Below are 24,009 nucleotides of genomic sequence, written 5' to 3'. Positions count from 1 at the left end.
TTGTGAGCCACCATGTGGGTGCTGGGAATTGAACCCTGGTCCTCTGTAAGAGCAGCAAGTGCTCTTAACCACTGAACTCTCTCTCTCTCTGTAGTCACATCCACCTTTATTTTGGGGGTACAGAATCTCTCACTTGGCCTGAAGCTCAGCAAGTAGGCTAGGCTGGCTGGCCAGTGTACCCCAGGAACTCACCAGTTCCCCACCTCTACAGAGCCGGGATCACACACACATACCTTTGTTGGATGGGTTCTGAGGATGAAGCTTGGATCCTAGTGCCTAATGACTGAGCCATTTCTCAGCCTCTTATTTTGCTTGTGTTGATTTTTCAGCCACACTTGGGGAAGAGACTGTTCGAGGGCACTTTCAACAGGGGCAGCCTGCCCACTGGAGCAGCCTCGACTCTGCTGAGGGGCCAGCATTATGAGGTTGCCTCTCTGGATTTTCCTGTCATAGAGCTTAATCAGATTGAAACCCTTTCAGCACTTCTCATTGATAAATGGGATTAGAATTCTCATGTGGAACTGGAGATCTTCGAGTCAATAGCAAACTTCTGTTGTACGAGCTGAGACTAGACGGTCTCTGAACTGTTCCATGGACTGAGAGAAAGGTATCAACCTTACAAGTGCACTTAGGAACAATATTTCTGAACAGCCTTCTGAGAACTTGAGAAGCCCTGAAGGGGTAGGCTTGGTGTCCCTCTGACTGCACCCCCTCAACACAGTAGCATGTCTATATGTTCTCTCACTTAAGTTTAGAATATTCTTTTTTTTTGTTTTTTTTTTTGTTTTTTTTTTTTTTTTTTTTTTTTTTTTGAGACAGAGTTTCTCTGTGTAGTTTTGGTGCCTGTCCTGGATCTCACTCTGTAGACCAGGATGGCCTCGAACTCACAGAGATCTGCCTGGCTCTGCCTCCCGAGTGCTGGGATTACAGGTGTGTGCCACCACCACCCGGCTCCAGAATATTCTTAATCTCTTTTGTGCTTTTGTTTTTGAGACAGGGTATTATATACATCCTAGGCTAGACTTGAACTCCTTATGTATTGGGGGTGACCTTCAACTTCTGACCCTCCTATTTCCACCTCCCAAGCATTGGGATTATGGGCATGCACCACCATATCCAGTATTCTCAATTTCCTTTCTAAGATCACAGCTCTCAAGATCTCTAGCCCAACTCTCACAGGGACACAAGTGTTCTGGGGTATATTATCCACAAGGCCACACCATGGGAACACTATGGCCTCACTTACATAAACCACCTGCCCACCACACAGATACCCCAGCATTCTGCACAAGGTGCATGTCACACCTGTACATCACAAGAAGCCTTCTCCTCAAGGGCCAGGTCCCACAGCTTGAAACCTCACCAGCATTTCCTGGAAGTCAAGAGAGAAAAGTACTCACCAGGGCTTACCATGAGCCAACCTCAGAGCATAGCATAAACCACCATGGGCCCTAGCATAAACGGGTGAATGAATAAAAGGCCTCAGTACCCTGGGTTCAAATCCCAGCTGCAGCCCTTCCCAGCTGACTAGTCTCAGACAAGCTTCTTCATGCCCCAAATCTGAGAGGTTGGCAATAATTATAGACTCAGCTGTGCAGACAGCTCTTAGAAAGAACCTCAACAACTGTGAGCTGTGATCACCCTATGACCTCTAACATGGATTACAATAGGATTTCAATGGTGGCCTCCCATATCTGGCTTCCTCTTACGCCTACTAGGAAGTGGAGATTGGCCAAGAAGGAGTAGCCTTGCCTTAGCACTCCTTAGCCTAGAGTCCTGGAGCTTTTCCCACCCAAGGCCACCTGTCTATCCAAGGGGCAACCCAGAGCTTGCAAGGAGTCTGAACATTCAGGCATGAGGGTCTCACACACTCGCAGCTGTCACATAGCTGCTGTGGACCACCCATTGCTTTTCCTTCCTGGACGATATGACCAGGATCTTCAGGGTCCCCATGGAGACTTGAACTGCCCCAGGTCCCATCCACACGAGGTTACCTTCCTGGGTAAGACCCTTTTAGAGCTTCTCAAGTCTCAGGAATTAGTGAGACCTAATTCCTGCTCCCCACATGCCCTGTGGAAACTTGGCCACAAACCATAGGAAATGTTTAGATTTTAAATTAAGAAAGAAAGCATTTTACCTGGACGGCTAAGCTAACAAACATCATCGCTAAACAGCCCATGGCAGGTACCAAGTTCAAGGCACCAAAGCATCTCCTGAGGTGCTCAGCAAGATATAGCTGTGAAAGGACAGGGTGGGGGACAGGTGACTGCTGCAAGCCTTTGCTCAGAAACAGAAGGCATCAGTACGTAAGGACATAGGCTAGGGAAGGCACTCATCTCTGCTCTACCTCTGGCCACAGACAGGAGACACAGAGTTCTCAGAGAAGCAGCCCAGCTTTCCCACCTGAGGCTCAACACAGGGTCACTACTTGCTTCCAAGAAACTCACTATGAGAACAGGCTCTGAAGTGGGGCCATAAGTGAGTACAGGGACAAGGTCTCCCAGGCCGCAGCTTCCTGGGCCATATCGGTGAGGCTATTCACGGAGCGTGGCAAGGACAGCCGTGCAGACATTTGATGATGGTGGTCATAAAAAGCAAGGAGAAGAAAGTGGGGAGAGGAAAAGATGGCAGAGCAGGGCTCTCTCCAGGGGCCTAGCGCTCAGAGGAAGGTACACGTGGGATTCTTTCCACAGTATAACCCAGGGTGGTCCTGGCAGTGAGTCAAGGACAGAAGCTACAAATAACAAAATTAAGGTTCAAGCTCTACACCAGTAGCCCAAGCCCTGACGTCCCTGTAGCCAGCATAGAGGCACCTTGGGAAGCCCGACTCCCCAAGTTTAGCCACAGGAACCACACACACTTGGCCAGCACGGATTCTGATACATTAACTGTTTTTCACCTACATCTTTGTTCTTTCATTTTTCTCCTACAACTTTAACAAACCTAAAACTGACATGTAAACATTCAGATATATCACGGAAGATTCTGAGTGGACCTAGAACACTCTTCCCTTCGGGGCAGCCCTGCCTGGGAGCCCTCAGTAGTCTCTTGACACTGTGTATGTATGTCTTCTTCCTGGGATAGCAATGGAAGATGCTCCAGGAAAAAAAATAAATAAATAAAACTTCCTCCTCAACTCTCAAACCAAAAATCAGATTTTATTCTGATGCAGGGGAAAAATGGTTCTCAGCACATAAAGACCAAATCAAACGGGAAAAAACCCTGGGACACACTTTCCCCGAACACTGATGCCATGCGTCTGACAGAGAACCCTTCACACTGCAATGACAGTCATAGGCACCCAGAGAGCAGGCAGAAACCAACCAACAAAGCAGGTCACACGGGGCCTGAGACGATTTGTAGAAACTGAGGCTGGCCTCCCATACGAAGGTACATTCAGGGATGAAGACAGCGTTCAGTTCTTGTAACTATTACACGTCTGTTTGCAAAGCACTGGTGAATTCTTGTATTTCAACAAAATCAAAGGCATACTACATTCGGTACTCACATTTGGTTTTAGGTGAATAGAATAGGCCCCTTATATCATCCAGTAGGAGGAAAGATATGCCCTGTGCAGAAGAGGAGCCAAACCCCTTGGTTTTCCTGATACCAGATCACACAGTGACACTAACTCAGAGCATCTTGAAGTGAGATACATTCTAATTTAAGGTATTTACTTATTTATTGCTTCCTAATGGGTGTTTCCCTCTAGAGTGCAAAAGAAAGGCTGCGGAGAAGACGGATTTGGGTCCTCCTCTCCGCACTGCTTTGCTGGCATGATAGGAAGTGGCCGCTCAAAGGGCCAACTATTTCTTACACACAAACAAGGGCAGTCAGAGCGTCTGGAGCCGCCAGGCAGCTCTTCATTACGGCCATGCCCGACCTGGCCTTCCCAGTTGGAGGGGATTCCAGAAGCTCTCCACAGACAAATAAACAGCAAATAATTCCAGGGGACAGTCTTGTAGAACTGATTCCTTAATCAACAGTTAAAGAAGCAAATTGGATTTGCCCTATCACAAAAAAGAAATTAATCCCAGACCGTAGTTATTGTCTTAAGCACAAGAAGGTTGTCTTAGAGGCTTGGCTGGATAATTTCATTTTAAAAGTATCTCTAAAATTTGACATCCCCCGGGATTTGTGGTTTTCTCCATCATTATATAACTGTAAACTTCTGGATGTTAGAGATTGGATAATTCCTTTCAGCTGGACCAGGCCTCCAGTGCACTTGGATGCTAAGGATGCTCGCTAGCGGGTTGCTAGGGGTTACCAGCCGGACTTGGGAACGAGACAGCTCCCCAGAAAGCACATCAGAAGTTAGAGTGTGCGAGACTTTTCTAATCTATCTCCCTCTGTTCACTTTTTAAATCTCTGCTATTAATTAAAAGAAGTGCTAGAGATTCCTTTTCTCAGGCCACATCTATAGGAGGCAGAGAAAACAAAACAGAAACCAAGGCCCAGTCTCTCGGAGGTGGCTGGGTTTGTTCCTGTTGTGTAGCTCTGCTGGGCTGAGCTCTCTGGGACCATATGTTCTTGAGCTGCTCTGCAGAGGAACTAGCCTTCAAGCACACGGCAGTCATGTGCAGTTCCAGACACACAGCCCTAGCTGGAAGGGTAAACCACTCTGTAATACCAGTTGTCCTCTGGGGGTCCCTGCTGTCTCCACACGTGAAATATCTCCCTGAACTTATCCATCCTGTGCACAGTTTCAAAGTTGATTAACATTTTGTCTCTAGTATTACGTTATTATAGCCTTTATGTTTTAATCCATTTTTTTACACCATGGGAAAAGAAAAATACCACTATTTGAGTAATCAAGTTATTCCTGTAAAATCCTAAATAAAATGAGAATTTTATTAAAGATATTTATCTCATACAACAAGAATAAAATCAATTTGCAGTGTCGGTCCAGCATCCAGCTACAATAACATTAAAATATATTGTTTACTTGCGGGTGGGGCAGTTTCTCTTTTCAGATTGGTCAATGAGGGGGACGACATAGCGTCCTCCTCTCAGAATGCTGGCTTGGCGGCTGGACATGGAGGAGAGCATTTTTATTGTTAATCAATGCCAATCAATTCTGAGCCTTGATGTTAAATAGGGATCAATACCGCTGGGCTGCAGATGAGATCTGATCTCAATTGCTGAGCAGACCTGCAGAAGTTTTTAATCATAAGGTAAATCAAGACTGGAGCATAAGTCAGATGAATTAATATTGGTGGTGGAGGACCTCGCTCGCCACTGATCCAGCACAAGGAAATTTCTGTCATATTTCATTATCACTCTTAGGGCAAGCTGAAGGCAGCGTTTGGGGAGCATTTCTTAGTGGAGGCTGGAGCGCCCCTCACACCACGCGGTGAATCCTCGCTGCAACTGCAGCCAGCTGGTCCACCGAGTATAGTTATACGTATGCCCCATGAATCTCATTTTATGCGATTAAGATCCATAAAAATTCAATAGCTTTTCTTCTGCAATTCACATTTTACCTGGTGAAATATCATAAGAATTTCATTATCTTTGCAGCTGTTGCCTGGGATCAAGCAAAGGTTATTATCCTCTTCGAAAACACTATAGAATATGTACGAAAATGTCAGGAGAACTGGGCATTTAAAGCTTGATTTTTTAAAAGAAAAACACTGTCTGAAGTTTAGAATAAACTGCACTTGACATTTATGTACCATGATGCATTTCTTGGTAAACTGATTTTGCAAGGAAATTCTTTGAATTCGACTCTGTGACCAGATTGTAAAAGGAAAAGGAAAGATAGGAGGAGAGGATTGGAGAGGAGGAGGGAGGGGAGGGGAGGGAGGGGAGGGAGGAAAGGGAGGGGAGGGGAGGACAGGGGGTGGAGGGAAGGCAGCACACTGATCCTAGACCCAGGCTGCTCCGCACATCAGTCTGTATAGGATTTCCTAACCTTTCAGATAACCATCCTTGGGAAGATAACTCTAAGAACCCTGACCGATTGGAATGGTGTGATCCTACGGCTCACTCAGGCCCCTTTAAAGCGTTTGAAGAAAAATGGTCAGCGCAGAGAAAGTGATTGATCAGGAAGCTCTGTAAATCACACGGATTCCGTACTGTCCTCCGGCCTCACTGCTAGGGTTCCATCTATGATGATAAATTAGCATTAGATGGGACCTAATGAGTTTACTAAACATTTGGGATTTGTGCTAATAAACTGGCTGGCTGTGAACTAGCAAAGGCGATGAGCAATCCCGCGGCTCTCTCTTATCTCTGTAACATGACAGTTGAACCACGCTTCCAATCTGCGATCAATTCATCATCCGACACCATTGTACATTCTTCACAAAAAGATAATTACTGCTTCCCTGGATCAGAACACTCATATTTCCTTGGAATTGCAGGTCCTGATAGCAGGCTCTGTCACTGCTGCCTTGAGCCCCACTGTACAGCTCTATTTATGATCATTATTTTCGCCTAAACAAGCCTTTTTCCTCAACTTGATAACGAAACCCGCTATGATGAGGAGGGAACGGTGACGACATTGTTTCCTCTGTGGAGTGCTTTTACATTTAGTGGAGGCCTCTGGCAAATATTTTATTCAGGACATTAGTAAAAGTCTCCACTCGTTAAAATGTATCGCTACCATTTCCTTTAAAAAAAAAAAAGTCCTGTTTTCAGCTCTGATTTGTTAAAAAACAGAAAATAAGAGTAAAGCCAGCCACGTCACAGGGAATAAATCAAAATGTGATTAAAAAGACTGTAGCCAGTTTAAAATCACAGGCCCCTTGCCTTCCTTGCTTCTCCTTCTGGGTTCTCCCTCCTCGCCTTACAGGGAACTGCCCTGGGACTGGTCACCTCTGTGTGACCCCCGCACACGCAATAAATTACCATAACACATAACTCTGAAACAATGTAAATTAGTTACTGTGCACAGCCTAATAAATGGGAACAAATGAGTTTGGTGCTGGAAAGGGGTCTGGATGCTCTAATTGCTGGGGATAGTTATCCTAGGGTCTTAGCAAACATAGGCCATGACCACTATTCAGGACAGACACCCGGAACTCAGCAAGCACACTTCTGACTGCAGGTCTCACAACTACCCGTAGCGTGTTTTTGTTGTTATGCCTACATTTGGGCCTGGCAGCATCAAAGGAGTATTTTCAAACTATAAGACATGCATGTGTGTCAAAATATTCTGAGCCGAGACAAGCATGTTTTTCATGTTAAGCTTTTCTAGGAATTGTGGCCAGCAAGCCAGGCTCCCAGAGAGGCAAGACAAGTGTCCCAGACAAGAGCCCTGATGGTCAGATGGAGTGAGAGAGAATCTGTCCTTGAATTGGGGAGTGGGTGAGGGCAGGGTCTGCTTCTGAACCACACAAAGGCCCTGCTATGGATGGGATCCTGGCTGTGTAGTAACTTGCATGACTCATTATTTGTTCGAAGTAATGATCTTTGGGGAAAGGACCGTTATATTTAGAGCCCGCTTGTCACGTTTAATAAATGGCAGTGACTGCTGCTCCCCGTAAAGCACTCTCCCAGGTCCTGCTTCCCTCCCTGGGGCCTCCCCTGGCCGGGGACCCACAGCAGCCCATGTCTGGGTAACTGATGGCTGCTGCCCAGTGGCCAGCTCAGACCAGTGACCTCCCAGGGTAGGGACACACCGTTCATCCAATCCAATCCCCAACTTGTTTCCTGACCCAATCTTCCGGGTGTCATGGGGCTTATCGCTTCATTGAGAATGTGGAAGTGGATGGGGAGCCGTCTCTGGCCGCATGTCCAACAACCAAATATCAAGAAGAGAGGCCACCCGGCCACCCCATCCCAGCACACTGATCTGATTTACAAACCTTTCCTAATGTGAAACAAATGCTGTGGGTGTGAATTCATACTTAACCGTAAAAGCCCAAGCATTACTCTGTCTCGTATTAAATACCACATATAACTCTCAGCAGGCTTTATGTTCTGTTTTACTGTCAGCAATGGCTAAAGCCGGCCTAACATTTTGTTTGGCAATTAGGAAAATTTGTAGTTTAATTTATTAAACCAAAAAAGCCAACAACTACACCAAATGTTGAATTCATCCCGTTTTTATGCCATGGGGGCAGCATAATTTAATCATTCTCTTTTTATGGGCCTACATGATTTAAATATTCCAAACAGTATTATTTAGGAAATAAAACCCTAATAAGTGAAATTGAGCTATACAACTTCAATAAATGCTTAATATAAAGTTAAAATGTTTTAACTTTTTGTAAAGGAGCCAAGAACTTGAGGGGGGGGCAAGTGGGACATGCAGCTTGCAAAGGCCACAAGAGCCCGGCAAACAACTTCCAACCCTGACATGCAGCAGATAAGCTCGGGAATGAAGGACCAAACACCAAAGCATCAAGACTGGAAGGAAAGGAAGGAAGGAAGAACTTTTAAAAGGGGGTGGGAGAGGGGATGAGAAGCGTCCCGAAAGAGTTAGCAGTGTGTTATGAAAGGGCAGTAGGAAAACTTCAGGGCATGCCACTCCCAGAGGCAGCTGGTCTGGAAAGCCTGCATACTTCTTATGACCCTACCTGTGGCATCCCTTAAAGGGCAGGGATCCAGGGACAAATGGGCAAGGGCCATGGGTTTGGGAAGGGAGAGGGACACAGAGTGGGAAACTGGGGACAGAGGCCAGGACAAGGGCACTCTACTGCAAGACACGTGATGGGAGATACACGCCATCAGATATTTGTCCAACTCCACAGGGTGCAGAGCACCCAGTGAGCCCTGCGGCCATCTGTGGACTTTAGTTAATTCGTATCAACATTAGTTGGATTGTAACCAGTGCCCCATACCCAGTGCAAAATCTTCACACTGGGAGGGAGCTGAGGGCCAAGGGGGCCACAGTAAAGGAACTTATGCCTTCAGTTTTCTATCAGCCTAAAACGGGTCTGGAAAACAGTCTGGATGCGCAGACAGGCAGCACACGTTAGGCAGCCCCAAAGTCCCTGCCTTGTGGTCTCCGCTCCCCTAGGCCCCCTTGCAATGCCGGCTCTCCCCTCCTGCCTGCCTGCGGGTGGCATTCTGCAGAGTGGGGCATAGGGTTCTGAATGGTGAGGACTTGGCACAAATACCGATCTGCCTTACCTGTCGGAACAGTACTTAGACCCTACCTATTCTACCTATGGCACTGAGGGTCTCGGCAAGGATGCTCGAGAAGGAAGCTTTTCCTCAAGCCAGGGCAAAGAGCATTTCTGACTCTAGAACCAGAAAGGTCAAGGTGAACTGGCTGGAAGGGGTGCCCTCTCTACTGAGCTATAGTCATCTTGTTCCTAATGACAGGCCCTATCCCCTGTCAAAGCTGGATGACCTACTGGCCCATGCCACCTGTATTCCTGAGGAAGGTGGGACATCCTTCTGGGCCTGTAATCCAATCTCGGGCTGGTACTGCACATGGTCACCCATGGATGGCCCTGACCAGGCTCAGGCATGACTTGTCTTTGGAGAGTCTAGAGCATCCACTCTGTCAACAATTTGGTGAAAACTCCAGAGAAGGAGGCATTGTGCCCTCATAGAAACCTATACCACAGGGCCAGGCTCCAAAGTCAAGGATGGTTCCCGCCCCCCACTCCTTTGTAAATTCACCAAATGTTCTGAGATCCTCGAACACTGCCAAAGTTGTGTTTGGTTGGGTCACTTTAACATGGCCCCCTGCCCTCGGTGCTTTCTTCTAAGAGAAAGAGCTGGGAATTACAAGCAGGGGGTGGGGGGTCAGGGGTAGGGGTGGGGCAGGCTAGAGCTGCCTGTCAGGGCAAAGGAGGCCTCCCCCCAGATGTGTGACAGCTCCTGAGTCTTCCAGCAGAGACACACTGGAGCCGACTTCTTCCGCTAGTGGGGCCTGGGCTCTGTGTCCTGCAACAACACCACCCGAGCTCCTTCCTTTCTGCACATGGTAAACTCATTTCCTAGTGAATTACCGGGAAGGCACTCGGTATGGCCTGCTGCTTTCAGGAGATGCTCACTATCCATAGACACGGAGCCCCTCCTAGATTTTGAGCATTTTCTAACGGAGTAACCTTCAGTGAAGGAATTGCAGATAGACAGGCTTGAGGGGTTCGTTTGTTTGTTTGTTTGTTTTTCATTTTTTTAAGGGCATGAGAAATAAGTGATGCAAAAGCAACTAAAGTCAGAGTTCCCCTGTGCGCCTACACACAGTGCTCTTCATCCAGTTGCTTGGCAAATTTACAGCATTTACAATTTTGACAGATGTGATGGGCTGTTTTCTGAATAAAGCATTTTAGAAAGTGTTCTCGAGCTTCGAGGATGCAATGAACATTAGTTACCCCCAAGTCCGAGAAGCTTATAAAATACAACAAGAAAACCCTTAACCCATAAAATCCCTCCACTTATTTTTCTAAATGATAGCCATATTTTTATTTTAAAGCATTCATAATGCCAGCATAATGTCTCATTATATAGAGTTTTAACCACAAACGTTTTGGAGAGATTTGCTACTAAGATAAACAAACAAGAGGAGCGTGTGTTCTGGCGAGCAGTCGGGAGCGGACGGGTGAATGGTTTTCATTTTCTCGGAGTGCAAGCTAAGGCAGCTCTGCCAAGTACAGGTTAAGCTCCTCCAGTTCTCACTTCCTGTACCCCCACTTGTCAATCACTTCCTGTCTGCCACGACAATCTCCATCATTAGAGCCTGGAATTTTTATCTCCTCCAACATGCCTCCCGTTGCTACTGTGAGTTTGAATTCTGATAAATTATTCACCATCTTTGAAAAGTAACCGAAAATTATAGCATCAACTTGAGCCACCTATATCTGGGGAAGATCGGCCTCCTCCTCCCTGTGTGCGCCCCACATGCTTCCAGGAGGCCAGCTTCTCCTGCGTTCTCCAGCGTCACGACAAGGCCTCTGGCCAGCCCCAATTATCTTCTGGTGCACAGAGCGTAATTATTTGCTTCCTGTAAGCATGCGTAACAGAACTCTGAGTTTGGACGGCTTTCCATACGGTAATCCAATTCGTCCATGCCATCCTAACACGATTACAGGCACTGGCTATATCTTTGCTCTTCACCTGATAAGGCTGCCGCAGAGGCGCGGGATGGTCTGCGTCAACATCCCTCCTGGAGTATAGCTTCTGACAGCCCTGCTTCCAGCCCCTCCCTCCAGCTCTGCATTTTCATAGCAACGGGCTGCGTGCTGCTGCCTGCCCCTAACAGGCAGCACCACACAGCTTCAGCCCTTGAAAGAGCTGATGAGAAGCTGAGCTGGGTAAGAGTGCTGCGGAAGTCATTGTGGGCCTGTGGCTTGTTTTCCAACCCAGCTCTCTACTGGCCTGGCCGGGTCACCCTGTAGGCCTTACCCAGCCAGACCAGGCAGCCATAAATCTCCGCAGGACTCCTCAGCCTAGAGCAGAGATGTAAACCCTAGAGCTGAGGCTGGCCCTGAAACCCTCCTCACTGTGACACACACCATCCGCTTATGCAAAGATGTGCCATGCCTGATGCACAGTCGTGGCAGGGTGCTGGGCACAGAAGCATGCACACAGAGTGGGCACTGTTCCTGGTGCCGCCCTACCTAAAGGAAAGAGGGACAGAGTGACTCTGTTAAGCTGCTCTTCCTCTTCTGTTTATTTTCAGGAGTTTATAAAAAAAAAAAAATTAAGGGATGAATGAAAGTGGTGAACTTTTTGCCTCTCTCCATTGGCATACCAGGGAATAAAACAGCCATTCACACCTGAGCCTGGCTGAGCCAAATGGGGCTCGTGCCAACCAGAATCAGAGTCTTTGTAGCCACTCCATTCATCCAAAGTGCATTTTAATATTGCCAAATATCTAGCCAATAGTTTCCTTCTCCGAAGTCTCCACGTATTAAAACAGACCCAGAACCAAAGAGTGTCTCAGCTTCCCAGCCAAGGCCAAGAGGAGGACTCCAGGGTTTCGAGGCCTGTTTGATGATAATTATATTCACTTTCAAGAAAACTGAGAAGGAAAAATTAACAGCAAACTATGCTGTTCTTGCTGTATTATGCATACAGGATGACAATCCATCATTTCAGGAGTTATCAAACAGGTCTCCATTTTGCAGGTTATCCAAATGCTACTGAATAGAAAACCTTGGGTTCCCTAAATGATGTGTAATTAAAATTATTTTTAAAATCCTCCTTGACAGGCCGAGGCTTAGCCAAAATGTAAATGACATTAAAGAAGACAATGAATTTAATTTTATTTAATGTCCCTTTTTGCAGATCCTCATTTACATAGCATTTTTAACAAAAGCGTTGACCTTATAAACGCTGGCATTTGTACAGCTTCGCCGCCGAGTTGGATTTAATCACGCTCGTGCAAGGCCATGAGGGAGGGAGCTTTAAGTTCGCTGCTTGGAGATGGAGTAGGAATAAAAACATCGGGACTGGTCAAATGTTTATCCACCCTGCTTCTGAAAACAACCTGACAGGAAGATGTAAGGGGCTAGGGAATAACCCGGTGCTGTTTGTAAGGCTTGGTAATAATCATACATAATCGTTTGGAAATATAGCTAATAAAAAATATAATGAGTGTTCAGCAAAATCGGCATTAGGCCCAAATTACATGATATTAATACTTGAACAGGTGCAGAAAGGAGCTTTAAATGAGGTAAATGAATAAATTGTCCCAGAGCACAACTGTGTGTGCTGACAAAAAGTCAATCCCATGAATAATTCAGCAAGCAGGACTGCCAGCAAAGGTCAGCTCTCTTTGACCTTTGTGACAGGAAGTGAAAGGAAACACTGTTGACTAAAAAAAGGAGAGAGAAGAGAGAGAGAGAAGGGAAGGAAAAAAGAAAGAGAAAACCTCCAGTCCTTTTGGACTACCGTTCTGCAATCACTTTAAAGGTGTAAACTTAAAACACACAAATGAATCAAAGCAAGGCTTTGGAGGGAGGGCTGAGAGGAAGCACAGAGCTAAAAATCTCTGGTACTTACACCCTCGGACCAGAGACGGTGTGAAATCGCAGACAATGAGAGGTTAAGCAAATAATGTTTTTCTACAACCCAATGTCAATTATGTATAAAAATCTGAGGTCAGCTGAAAAGTATTTTCAGAGCCCACAGGGCTGAAATTCTGTAACAGCTGTTAAATATGACAAAACTTCATGCACCCCCCCCCAAAAAAAAGAAAAACTACAGCCATTCCAAACTCTGTATGAAAGAAAATAGGATAAACAGATGTCTGGCTCCCAGACAGGAAAGTAGGACAGACTTGGAATGATAAGTCTCCCAAACTCTATAGACTAATGCCAGATTTATTGGGGAGGGGGCACTGCCTGCTGCAGAGATGCCAGCGAGCAGGACGCCAGAGACAGTGCCATCTGGAACCGCCCCGCAGAGCATGCTCTCAGTTGCACACAGCCCATGGTGTGCAGCCAGCCCAAGTGGGCAGCCGCATTGCCCTGCTCCCGAGTCCTCCACAGGCTGCAACAGTTGGACCCTGTGCCTCAGCGCTCCCCAAGCTGAGTGAGGAAGGGGAGGGTAAAGTGATGTGCCTTCCCCAGGCATTTCCAGAGCTCCTGAGGAAACAGACCCGGATGGCACAGGCGAATAATGTGAGCCCAAGTGTGGTTTTGGTTTAGCAGCTACGCCGACATCCTGTAATCACTTGCAGCCCTTGGAATGTACGGGTGAAACAGGAGAGATTTATCTGCTCATATTTGGGATATGTGGACAATGGGTGTTCCTAATGAAGACCATCTGCTTTTGTGTTTTCCCAGAAAACATTATTTCATGAGGAAAATAATACTCCCTTCCTCCTCAGCAATACCATAAAAATTCATGCATGTATATGTGAATGTGTACGCATTTGCATACACGCACTTGCATATGTGAGGTGCCTTGGCTGTGCATGGCCGTGTGTGTGTGTGTGTGTGTGTGTGTGTGTGTGTGTGTGTGTGTGTGTGGTATGAGGAGGTAGGCCTCCTTCCTTGCATCTGGCTCTTTGTAGGTCAATTCAGTGTATGCAGATATATGTTCCTGTGGTTGTCTCCTACAGGCCATACCTTTACAATATTATATTCCTTCTCGACTTGGTAAGTTGCTATTATATTATTTTAAATACATGGAACTATAAAACATTGTTTCTCCAACAGTGTTTTATGTGGGAGAAAACAGTCCACATAAGGAAAAGCTTCACAATAAATGAAAAGATTTCTAATGGGAGACATCCTCACTGCCCCCCCCCCACTCTGAAGTGTCTTCCATGCCATTTGTAAGTATCTAATACTTCTGAAAGATAACTAAACTAAATTGTGTAATTAATTGATTTAAGGCATCAGGGCCTATAGAATGTGATTACCCTGCCAGAGCAGGGAGCTTACTTCCCTGTTCTCATAACACACAAAGCGGTTTCAACGTGTGGAAGACGCTGGTGTGGGCTGGAGCAAATGTGGGTCCATTGATCTCAATTCAGGTTGGAATTATTGGTTTATATCCTCAGGACAAATATGCTTTATCTGGTCAGAACCTGCTAAATGTATCCAAAGGCCATAAGGAGCTGGTGAAGCACACTGTATAGAATTCTTAAGCCAACTAACCAAGTGAGAACAGGGCTGGTGGGGACTGGTAAACTCACCGATCTGATGGGACATTTTATTCTGCAATACTCAAGAGGAAACCCAGGCTAAAAACTCAACAGGAACAACTAATTTTCAGAGGCAGTCCACACCCCACAGAAATGATCGTCATTATCAAATTGAGACACATCTCTGTTGCAAATGACCACATTGCTCCAAAGAGATCGCCTGCTGAAGACGAGCCTCTCTCTTTGATGAACACAAGCTGTCCTAGCAAACACTAAATTCATTTTTCCCTCTTCTAGAAATGTGCCTTAAACTGGAGATAGTGCCAATACCACAATCAGTTCACAGGGATTTACAGCAAGCAACAAAATGCTAATAGTATTTTGTCATTACAAGTGACAGCTCTCTTAAGAATGCTAAAAATGTACACTGTATTTGTCAGTACATAAAACTATCCTTACCTTAAAATCCCTAACATGGAAGGTGATTAAAATTCCTATAAAATTGTCATATCTTTGAATTTAGAAGCAGAGCAGATTTTTCATCAATAATTAAGACCTCCAAAGCATTTATGCCAAGCGTAAATGGAGCTTCAATTCTCCTTATTCAAATAAACATGGTAAACCCATTAACCAAATGTTTTTACATTTTCCCCTTCCTCTTGTGCTTCTAGAATATCAATGATCACATACTTCCCTTAGGTTATAAAGGTATGAGTGGTCTTTGCATATATTTTAATTAAATAAATATAAGAAAGACCCCTTCAGAAGAGAATTAAAGAACAAATTTTGTATACTGGAGGAAAGCACTACCACCCATCATGTGATTAAAAACTGAATCCTGGATGTTATTCACTATCAATGTTCAATAAGTGATTGAACACTGAACAAATCCAAAGTGCTTTTGAAGGGGAAATCAGTGTCTAAAATGTGAGTCAAAGCAACATGGCCTTCCCACCATCATGGCATAGTTTGTTTGTTTGTTTTTTTTAAGTCGTGATTTAAAACCAAACCACATTTAAAATCTCCAATCAGAGAGGTGAAGCATTTTCACAATCTTGCATTAAAAGCTAATGTGGGCTGCTTTTCAAGCATCTTCCACTCAGACAAGATTCCAATGGCTGTTCAGTATACTTTTAGCCCATTCAAGATAAAATAAAATAAAATGAGTTCCATCTCAAACAACAACCCAAAGCTGTATGACTTCCATAGCCACAACACCGAAACAAATATAATTACATTGATTTCTGTAGCTCCAGTTTCGTAAGGCATTGAACTTGTTCTCAACTGCCTGAGTGACGGCCACAACTGGTCAGCCCTATTTGATTACTAATAAGAGAGCTGTCCCTTCTGTCAGATACCGAACATTCTCCACTAAGCAAACAGCTATTCCAGCTAGTTAAACATTAGCAATGCTCCCCACCGGTGCCGCAGACTTCTTTAGGCTTAACTCGTGGGGTTTTCCGGGTTTAATTTTTCAGACCCTGGACAGCAAAGTTCATGATCAAAAGATAACTTTGTAATGAAAGCTGCTGAAACTCAACCCCTCTTCAAAACAGTCTAACCCTCTGCCTCACAAAACTGGTGTCATATATACACGTCTAACATTTATTCGATTTGGGTACCCATTTCAAAATCTGCAGTCAATCACACACTGGGTCCCTTGCTGCTCCCCATTGTTGGGAAGAAAGAAATCTCCTCTCCTCCTCAGAATAGCCTGGGTGAGTCAGGAGGGGAGGGTGGCACTGTTTTTGTTGTTTCCACTAAGGCAATGCCAAGTGCACATTAGCACCATTAGGACTAATGATTGGTATCTTAAAAGGATGCCACGTTGCCCAAGGAACATGATAAATGGCGAGATGAGGAACAGCAAACCTAAAGAATGCATATAGCTAATCTAGTTATGGAAATTAATGTTGGAAATGTAACCAGCATGTGTAATTAGTTTCAATTATAACAACTTTGGTTTGTTAGTTACATATTTGCTACTTGACATAAAACGACAGCCACAATTGGAAAAAAATTAGGAGACATTTTGCAACTAATTGAGAGCAGATTAAATTCATTCTACCACTGGGCGATGATTGCAAGAACACCACCACCCAAGCTTCAACTTCAACGACCATTCGAGGTTTTATATATATACATATATATATATATATAATGCAAAAAAAAATGAGATACTTGTTAACAAATTAGCAGAAAGCATTTTATGACATATCTCTGGGTTTAAAGCCAGAGACTCTCTAGGCATAAAGTGCTCCTCACAGTGAGAGCAGTGGCAGATGAAACTGCTTCCCTTGACAACTCGCAAGCAATTACTGAATCCCCACAGAGCGAGCCACCGGGTTTCCACGTCAACCCACCTGTGCATGATAACACACGCGGACAAATGGTGCCTTGCACAAGATGAGCCCCACACCAGCCTCCAAGCTAAGGAGCCACTGGGAACCGAGCAAGGCAGAGAGGTTTGCTGGTTGCTACCATTTTGTTTGGAAAATAAAGAAGTCATCCTTACCTGTCAATGATTACAGGGTCCGAGGGCGTCTCGTTTCTATTGCCACAACTCTTCTTGTCGCAGCACCGGCTGTGGGGCAATTGTAAACATGGCTTTTAGTATTCATCTCAGCTTCCTCTGTTCGACTTGTAATTTTTTTTTTTTCCAAAGTCTGACAATGAAGCGGTAGGAGTCAAGAAAATAGTTTTCCCACTTAGGCAGCTTGACAAATTTCCACCTAAGTGAGTTCACACGCTCTTCAGCTAAACTTATGTTGTAACTTTCTGCCAGAAGGAGCAGAGTTAAACACATCTATTAATACTAGCGGGGTAGCCAGAGCTCCTATACAAATTATGATGCTAAAATGCAGAAAACACGCTGTTGGTGTTTGTCTTTGCAATGAACTGAGGAGAAAAGGCTGGAGGCTGGGGAATAACTTTTCACAGCTCCAGCTTTTGTTTACCTCCAATTGTCAAGCTGTTATTTCTGGAAAAGATGCAAGATGCCACCTCTACCCAATATTTCTTTGGGGCATTTATTAATTATAAGCACAAAAGCATGCATCAATCTATCACAAACGTCTATTGTTGCTTCTTTAAGCCTACCTTAACTCTGTTATTGAAACTTTAATTAAAGCAGAAACGAAACAAAAATGTTATGCTTCTCGCATTTTAAAAAAGCATACTTGTATAATGGTTACATGTCTAAATTAGCTAAATTAACACCATATGGTAGGCAAAGTATATAAAGCCTTTTAAAGCTGACAGCTAAAGTGATTAAAGAAAGTCTACAGTCTTCCACTTAGAGCTTAAATCACATCTGTGCGCTTTCTATGTTAATTGCTGTACATGCAGAAGTGGATAATAAAGAAATTCCACTTTATTGGTTGTAATTTATATTTATTACCTGATATGAGAAAAAGTCAGCTTTTGTATATTGGTGCTGTAACAATACCTCTGCTCAGAAGTGGCATTCAGGCAACAGGCACCATAGCCGAGGAGAGTATGCCCCTCAGAGTACGCGGCCTGCTACTGTAGGCTGCAAGCCTGCACAACCTTTCCTTATTATTCCTTGCAACTATATTTCACATGCCACACATACAAAGTCAATGATGCGTTTTTATTCGCCATGTAGGGGCGAAACTCTTGTGGTAGTTAGAAAAAAACAGGTGGGAAATTGCTCTTCTGACAGAGATCTCAAGTAACGGCACGCTATCTAACAACAATATGAACGATGCATCGCTGCTCTAGGGAAGAGGTTAACTGACAGAATCACAATCCAATTCTCACATACACGAGCTCTGTAATAAGTACAAAAGGCTTTCCTTTTTATCAATAACAGACAATTGTACGTCTCAGGATGCGAGCATCGGAGAAGGAAGTAGTCAAATGAGTCCCAGTGAACTCTGACTCCCGCGCGAGGACAGATGCATCCCCTGGTCTGTTTTCTTTCTTTCTCTCTTTCTTTCTTTTTTAACTATATTGCCACGACACGGCCAATACATTAATCCGCTCGGCTGAGCAGCGGGTTGCACTGACCATCATCACTGACGGGAAATGAGGTCGGACGCTGCTCTGGCCGGGCCTGGGGCCTCTGGCCTACCAGGTTTCAAGGGATGCCCTCTCTCCCGCAGTTGGGTGGGGTGGCCAGCGCCTGCAAGCGTTGCCTGCGTAGACTTGGCTGGCGCCAGGGCCGCCTGCCTCCCGGGGGCTCACCTGCACATGATCTCGTGGGTCAGCAGAACGCGGCACATCTCCGGGTTCTTGTCCTGGCCTTCATAAACGATGGCCTGCGTGGGGGACAAGCAGAGGCAGGGGTCACGAAGAGCCTGCGGCTTGGGCGCCAAACCACCACCGGCACTGCAGGCCTCGCGGGTGGCAGGTGCACAGCCCCCTGAGGAGAGACAACCAGCACAACAGGCCACCCTCCCACCCCACCACCCCAGGCGCGGGGCCAGGCCTCAGAGGCCTCTCACCGCCCGCTCGCCCAGCTCTTCCCACGGGCGCACGCTGGGCCTGGGCTCCGGAGGGCTGCGGGAAGGGCGAGGCAGGGCCTGCCAAGACCAGGGCGCAGCCTGCAAGGGCGCGCGGACTCCCACCCGGCTCCTGGTGTCTGGGCCACCGCAGCCTGGCGGGATCCTCTGGCCATTGTCTACACTAAGTCAGGATAGCTCTGTCGGAGGAAGCCGATCGCAGTATGATGAGACTACAGATGCCAAGAGGTCGCAAGGCGCGGGAGCCTTAAGGTGCTGCTCGGGCCGGGACCCAGCCTCCAGCCCTGAGCCCTGCCCGCGCCTCCCCCTACCCCACCCCGCGCCGCCGCCCGGAGCCCGAGCGGAGGCCGGCGGCGGCTTGGGCTGCGTGGCTCGGTGTCCCCGACCAGCGGGAAGTCGTGCACAGCGGCCGCACGTGTTCGCACCACGCCGGGGAGCCGTTGGCCCGCAGGAGGGCCCGGGCCCGGGGCGCCCCTGCCCGCGCGGCCACGTGCTCCTCGCCCGATGATATTTGGGAAGAAAGTGCTAATGGCCAATCTGGTGTTTATTTTCAAAGTGCTAACAATGATTTTTCTCGGGTAAAAAGGCAGTGTCTGCGCGCACGCTCGGGTGGGTTTTGAGCAGAGGCTCCGCCAGATGGTGCGAAGCCCTAGGTGCGCTCACGCCGGCGCCCAGCCCTGCTCCACCGCCGGGAGCCGCGGCTCAGCCGCCCTCGCCGCCGCCCGCCTCGCCCAAAGGAGAGGAGAAAAGGCCACTGGGGGAGGGGCGGGAGGCGGGGGCCGCTAGCCGCAGGTTCCGGGCAGAAAATTCCTCCAAGGGGGAGGGCTGCCCTCTCGCCAGTTCCCGCCCCCCCACCGCTGGAAATTACTTCCAACCTCCTCCGGCACTTTCCTGCACTTCCAGGCGGACAAAGCCCTTTCTGCTAGGCGTCCAGGACTGGCTTCCTGGGAAGAGGGATCAGTCTCCGCCAGCCTCGGTCCGCGGCCTGGAGCTCGGCCCGCTCCGAACCACAGAAGTGATGGGAGTCACCACAGGCCAACGAACAGCCTGGGGCTGCTGGGCTAGCGGCCTTGGCCACACCAGTACTTCTGAAAGAATGGCTTGTCCTCCGATGATCCCCGTATTTATATTTGATTTATTTTTTATTTTGTAGCACAAACAGAAATCCATAAACTGTCGGTTCAGCGCCATTGACTCTTTGATCAGTTACTGGGCTATTTCTTTACTTTTTCCCCTATCCCCGTCAGTGAGGAGATTAAATGCCTGTATTTTCTGCACCGTGTACACTGCAAAGACTAGGCGAAATGAACAATAAAAGTGCACTTTAAACGAAGCCTCCTGCTTCTCCCGTCCGTGAGGCACAGAAACTTAGCAGCGCCTGCAAAACCCTCCTAATTAGACTACAGCGATTCGCAAAACCTTCTGCCCGACATACAAAGGAAATAAAAGGCGCCTGACAAACAGCAGCCGAGTTCCAGAGCTTCTGTGAATCAGTGCAAGGCTGGCAAAAGGGCACACCACAGTCTGTGTCAGAAAAACAGGTTTACCTGCCAGATCTTTGCTCCAGGAGAAAAACCACACAGCTCTGTGGCTGCAGACATTAAAACCTCATGCTCTGGCTGCCTAGGTAAGGACAAACTTTTTCAAAGAGAAATAAAATGTGCAAATTGTGCTCAGAGAATGGGACGCATGTGTGCCAGACTGCAGGAAGCTTGGAGGAGGGTTCTTTCCCAACTGGTTCACAATTGTGAAAGTTAGCATCAAAAATGAAAAGGCTACTTTCATTTCAAGTGTGAAGTGCAACTTACAAGTCTATTCTAACTTCTAAAGGAATCAGTGCAGGGTGTGTTTAATTTAGGAATTCTATATACATACACCCAACATTCTATTTTAAGAAAGTAGAAACAACATCCTTAAAACAATAACACATCACCCAGCACAACATTAGCAGCCAGAGACTGAAGACCGTCCAAAAGCAATGAGGCGCTTTTCTGCAGTTAATCACATTACTGATAGCCAATAGTTATCATCAGAAAAGTTGACCAAGACAGGTTAAATAATTTAATAAGGAACTGCTTGTAATTATGTTATTTACAAGGTATGACAGAGGGTGGGAGAGAGAGCAGAGCTGTGGATGGGTTTCGGTGACCCCTGGAGCTCAGACTCTGAATTATGGAGATGGGGGGCTGAGAGGTGAAGATGGACTAGAGGAGAACAAGGTGACTTTTCACCCCAGCACATTTAACTTTTAAATCCAAATACACGTCTCGTGTTACTAGACCATGACACTAGAAAGGAGGAGGGAAAATAACTAATCGAGCTTAACTCGATGAGCTTTGGGATAGGGTTAGCTGTCTTTGCAGGGGGGAGGGATCAATGAAATCACTCCAAGCAGAGAAAGAAACGTTTAAAAATAAACAAGGGGGTCTTGAAATTTTTCTGTCAAATATTAATTACCATAATTAATTAAGACAGAGTTTGATTCCAATCGCAAGTCATTTAATAAAGCATATATGTCCTGTTTTAATGACAGCATAAACTATTGTAGCAACCGCTCCATTTATTCCAATAAATATGGAATTCTCATTAGCATGTCAAGGAAGCGAAATGAAAAACAAATACAGGAGATCCATTTGTCAGTCTGCTCTCTCAGCCCCAGGACAACCCCAGCTCAGCAGTAAGGGAAAAACAATGAATACAGAGGCGTAAACTTTCTCACCTGCTTGGTCATTGAATCTATGAGGCGGACATAGAGATCTTGCTCTGTTCTGACGCCTGTGGCGGGGGAGAAAAAGAAACAGACAAATTCTCAGCAAGATTTCAGCCTGAACCTCCGGAGGGACACCCGGGCCTCGGCAAGCCAGTGCCTGGGACTACTGCCTCCACGGGGCAGCAAAGCTTTAAGGCAATCCCTACAAAATTGAGAAGGAGAGAGAAAACCCCAGTCGCCTCTGACATTTTCCTTTTCTTAATTAAGAGTCTCGGGACTCTTAGGGTTTGCATTTGGAGGTGTAAGAAGTCTGTCTGGCAGAAAGCAGGCCTGAGTGCAGCTCTGGCCCCACACGGTCGTTTATTTTTTCGAAAAGAGAATGCACCTATGGAAACAGAGTCCGAACTCCTTCCAGCGCCTCTAGAGGGTTCTTCTCTTTCTAAACCGTGCACAGGAAGTAAGTTATGCTCGGCTTACGGAGCTACCCCCATCTCAATAATTAACATTAATTTGCAAAATTGAAAAAAGTCACTTAAAAGTGATGTTCTGCAGGAGCCCTTATCGATCCCCCTTTTACTTTCTACTTCAAGCCCCACCGGTTAATCATGTGAAGTGCCATCGACTTATCGATCGTTTATGTTTTGTTTTCCTTCTATGCCATGAGAAGATTTCGTGTTTACACCCATGTCATTTTAATCTCAAAATCTTTATGTCCTGGAACCATCACGGGAAGGGAGAGCCAGCGCACAGGGCCAGAGGGCAGGCAGCAGGCAGCCGTACTCACCATTGCTGTACAGTAGCTGCAGCTTATAGTGAATGCCGTTGTTGGTTTTCTCGTTGTTCGGCTCCTGAAAGCAACGATAAATAATTGCATTTAGCGTGGCCGCGTCAGGCGCGGTCACCGCGTTCGGTCCCCCTCCAGGATCGAGGCCCCTCGGCCTCACAGACTGCAGGCAGGATTCCTGGCTCGCAGCTACGCGGTGATGTCACTTTTCCTGCTGCAAGCCCAGCGTTCCCCTCGCCCCCAGTGAGTCCGAGGGCACAGAGAAGTTGCCCGGCCCTTGGCCGGGCCAGTGCGACCGCACGTGGCGGCGGGGTCGCCGGGCAGAGCGCTCCCGCCGCCGAGGGGGGCACTTGGACCCCGTGCGCGGGCACCGACTGCCCCCTACTCCTGGAGAGGGAGGGTGCGATCGCCAGTGTACACTTACTTTCTCTTTCTCCACAAAGTCCACAAAAGCGGTCCTTTCGATCTCCACCGGCTGCCCCTGCCTGTCGTAGAGCGCCAGCACGAAGTGGAAGAAATTGGATTTCCGGAGGTTGGAAGGCGGCTGCTTCTCGAAGTGCGCCCGCGCCAGCCCCACGCCGCTGCAGGAGGAAAGGGACAGCGGCCCGGTGAGCAGCGCGGCGCTGGCCGGAGGAGGGGGCCGGGCCGGGCCGGGGCCAGGGCGCGCGGGGGCGGCCGGTACGTACCTCTGGGCGGCCGTGTTGGCGTCCACCACGCCCGCCGTGTGCATCCACGAGCGCACCGGGTTCATGCCGCTGCCCAGCGGCTCCTCCTTCATGGTCGTCCCCCCGCGCGGAATATTCTCCTGAATCCCAAACATGAACACTGCTGGCGGCGGCCGCGACTCCCGGCCGAAAGCGCGTCCGCGGTCGGCGGCGCTCGGGGCTCGGCGGCAGGAGGCTGCCCTGGCCGCCCTGGCCCTGCTCGGCGCCTGCGGTGCGGCCCGCCGCCGGCTTCAGCCCGTCCCGGGCAGGCGCGGCATACACCGGCGGCCGGGCGCTGCGGACGGCCGGAGACGCGGGCGGGCTGCACCGGCGGCGGCGCGGCGCTTCGGAGGAGCAGGGCGCGGTGGACGCGGTGGCCGCGGCGGCGCTTGTTGTTGTTGTTGTTTGCAGACGCGCTCAACGTGGTGTCATCCTAGCCAGGCGGCGTCCGCGGCTGCAGGACACTGCGGGATCGCCCGCTTCTGGCGCGGCCCGCCTGCTCCAAAGACAAATAAACGGGGCAGTGAGTGCCGCGGCGCAGTCCCGGGCGCAGGCGGGGCGCGGCGGGGCCTGGAGCGGCGCGCGCAGCGGACGGAGGCGCACAAAACTCAGCCCTCTCTCCCCGAGGAATGGACCCTTTCCCGGGAGCCAAAACTCGAAGCCCCCGGGAGCGGCGCTGTCAGAGGGTGACGTCGGGGGGCGGCGCCTGCGCCATATATGGGAGCGGCCGCCCCTCGCCGCGCCCCTCGCCGCCGCCGCCGCCGCGCTCGCCGACTGACTGCCTGACGGCGCCGCGAGCCGGCCCGAGCCCCGCGAGCCCCGCG

General features: G+C 47.9%; 1 protein-coding gene across 10 annotated transcripts in view; it reads right to left on the bottom strand.

Moving 5' to 3' along the window:
• Window positions 1-23,400, bottom strand: part of Ebf3 (EBF transcription factor 3) — a 119,949-nt gene extending 96,549 nt beyond the window's left edge. For all 10 annotated transcript variants that reach the window (XM_028869114.1, XM_028869128.1, XM_037209571.1 and 7 more), the window contains exons 1-6: window positions 23,168-23,400; window positions 22,906-23,062; window positions 22,482-22,545; window positions 21,707-21,762; window positions 18,710-18,783; window positions 17,016-17,084 (exon numbers count right to left, since the gene is read on the bottom strand). In XM_028869114.1, the coding sequence (XP_028724947.1) occupies window positions 17,016-17,084; window positions 18,710-18,783; window positions 21,707-21,762; window positions 22,482-22,545; window positions 22,906-23,062; window positions 23,168-23,301 (554 nt within the window). In that variant the 5' untranslated portion in view covers window positions 23,302-23,400. The remainder of the gene's footprint in view (window positions 1-17,015; window positions 17,085-18,709; window positions 18,784-21,706; window positions 21,763-22,481; window positions 22,546-22,905; window positions 23,063-23,167) is intronic.
• Window positions 23,401-24,009: the final 609 nt, after the last annotated feature.

Source organism: Peromyscus leucopus, chromosome 1, assembly GCF_004664715.2.
Source record: "Peromyscus leucopus breed LL Stock chromosome 1, UCI_PerLeu_2.1, whole genome shotgun sequence".
In the NCBI taxonomy this organism is placed as follows: domain Eukaryota; kingdom Metazoa; phylum Chordata; class Mammalia; order Rodentia; family Cricetidae; genus Peromyscus; species Peromyscus leucopus.
Note: the sequence above shows the minus strand (reverse complement) of the source record. Positions and strands in the feature narration are given on the sequence as shown.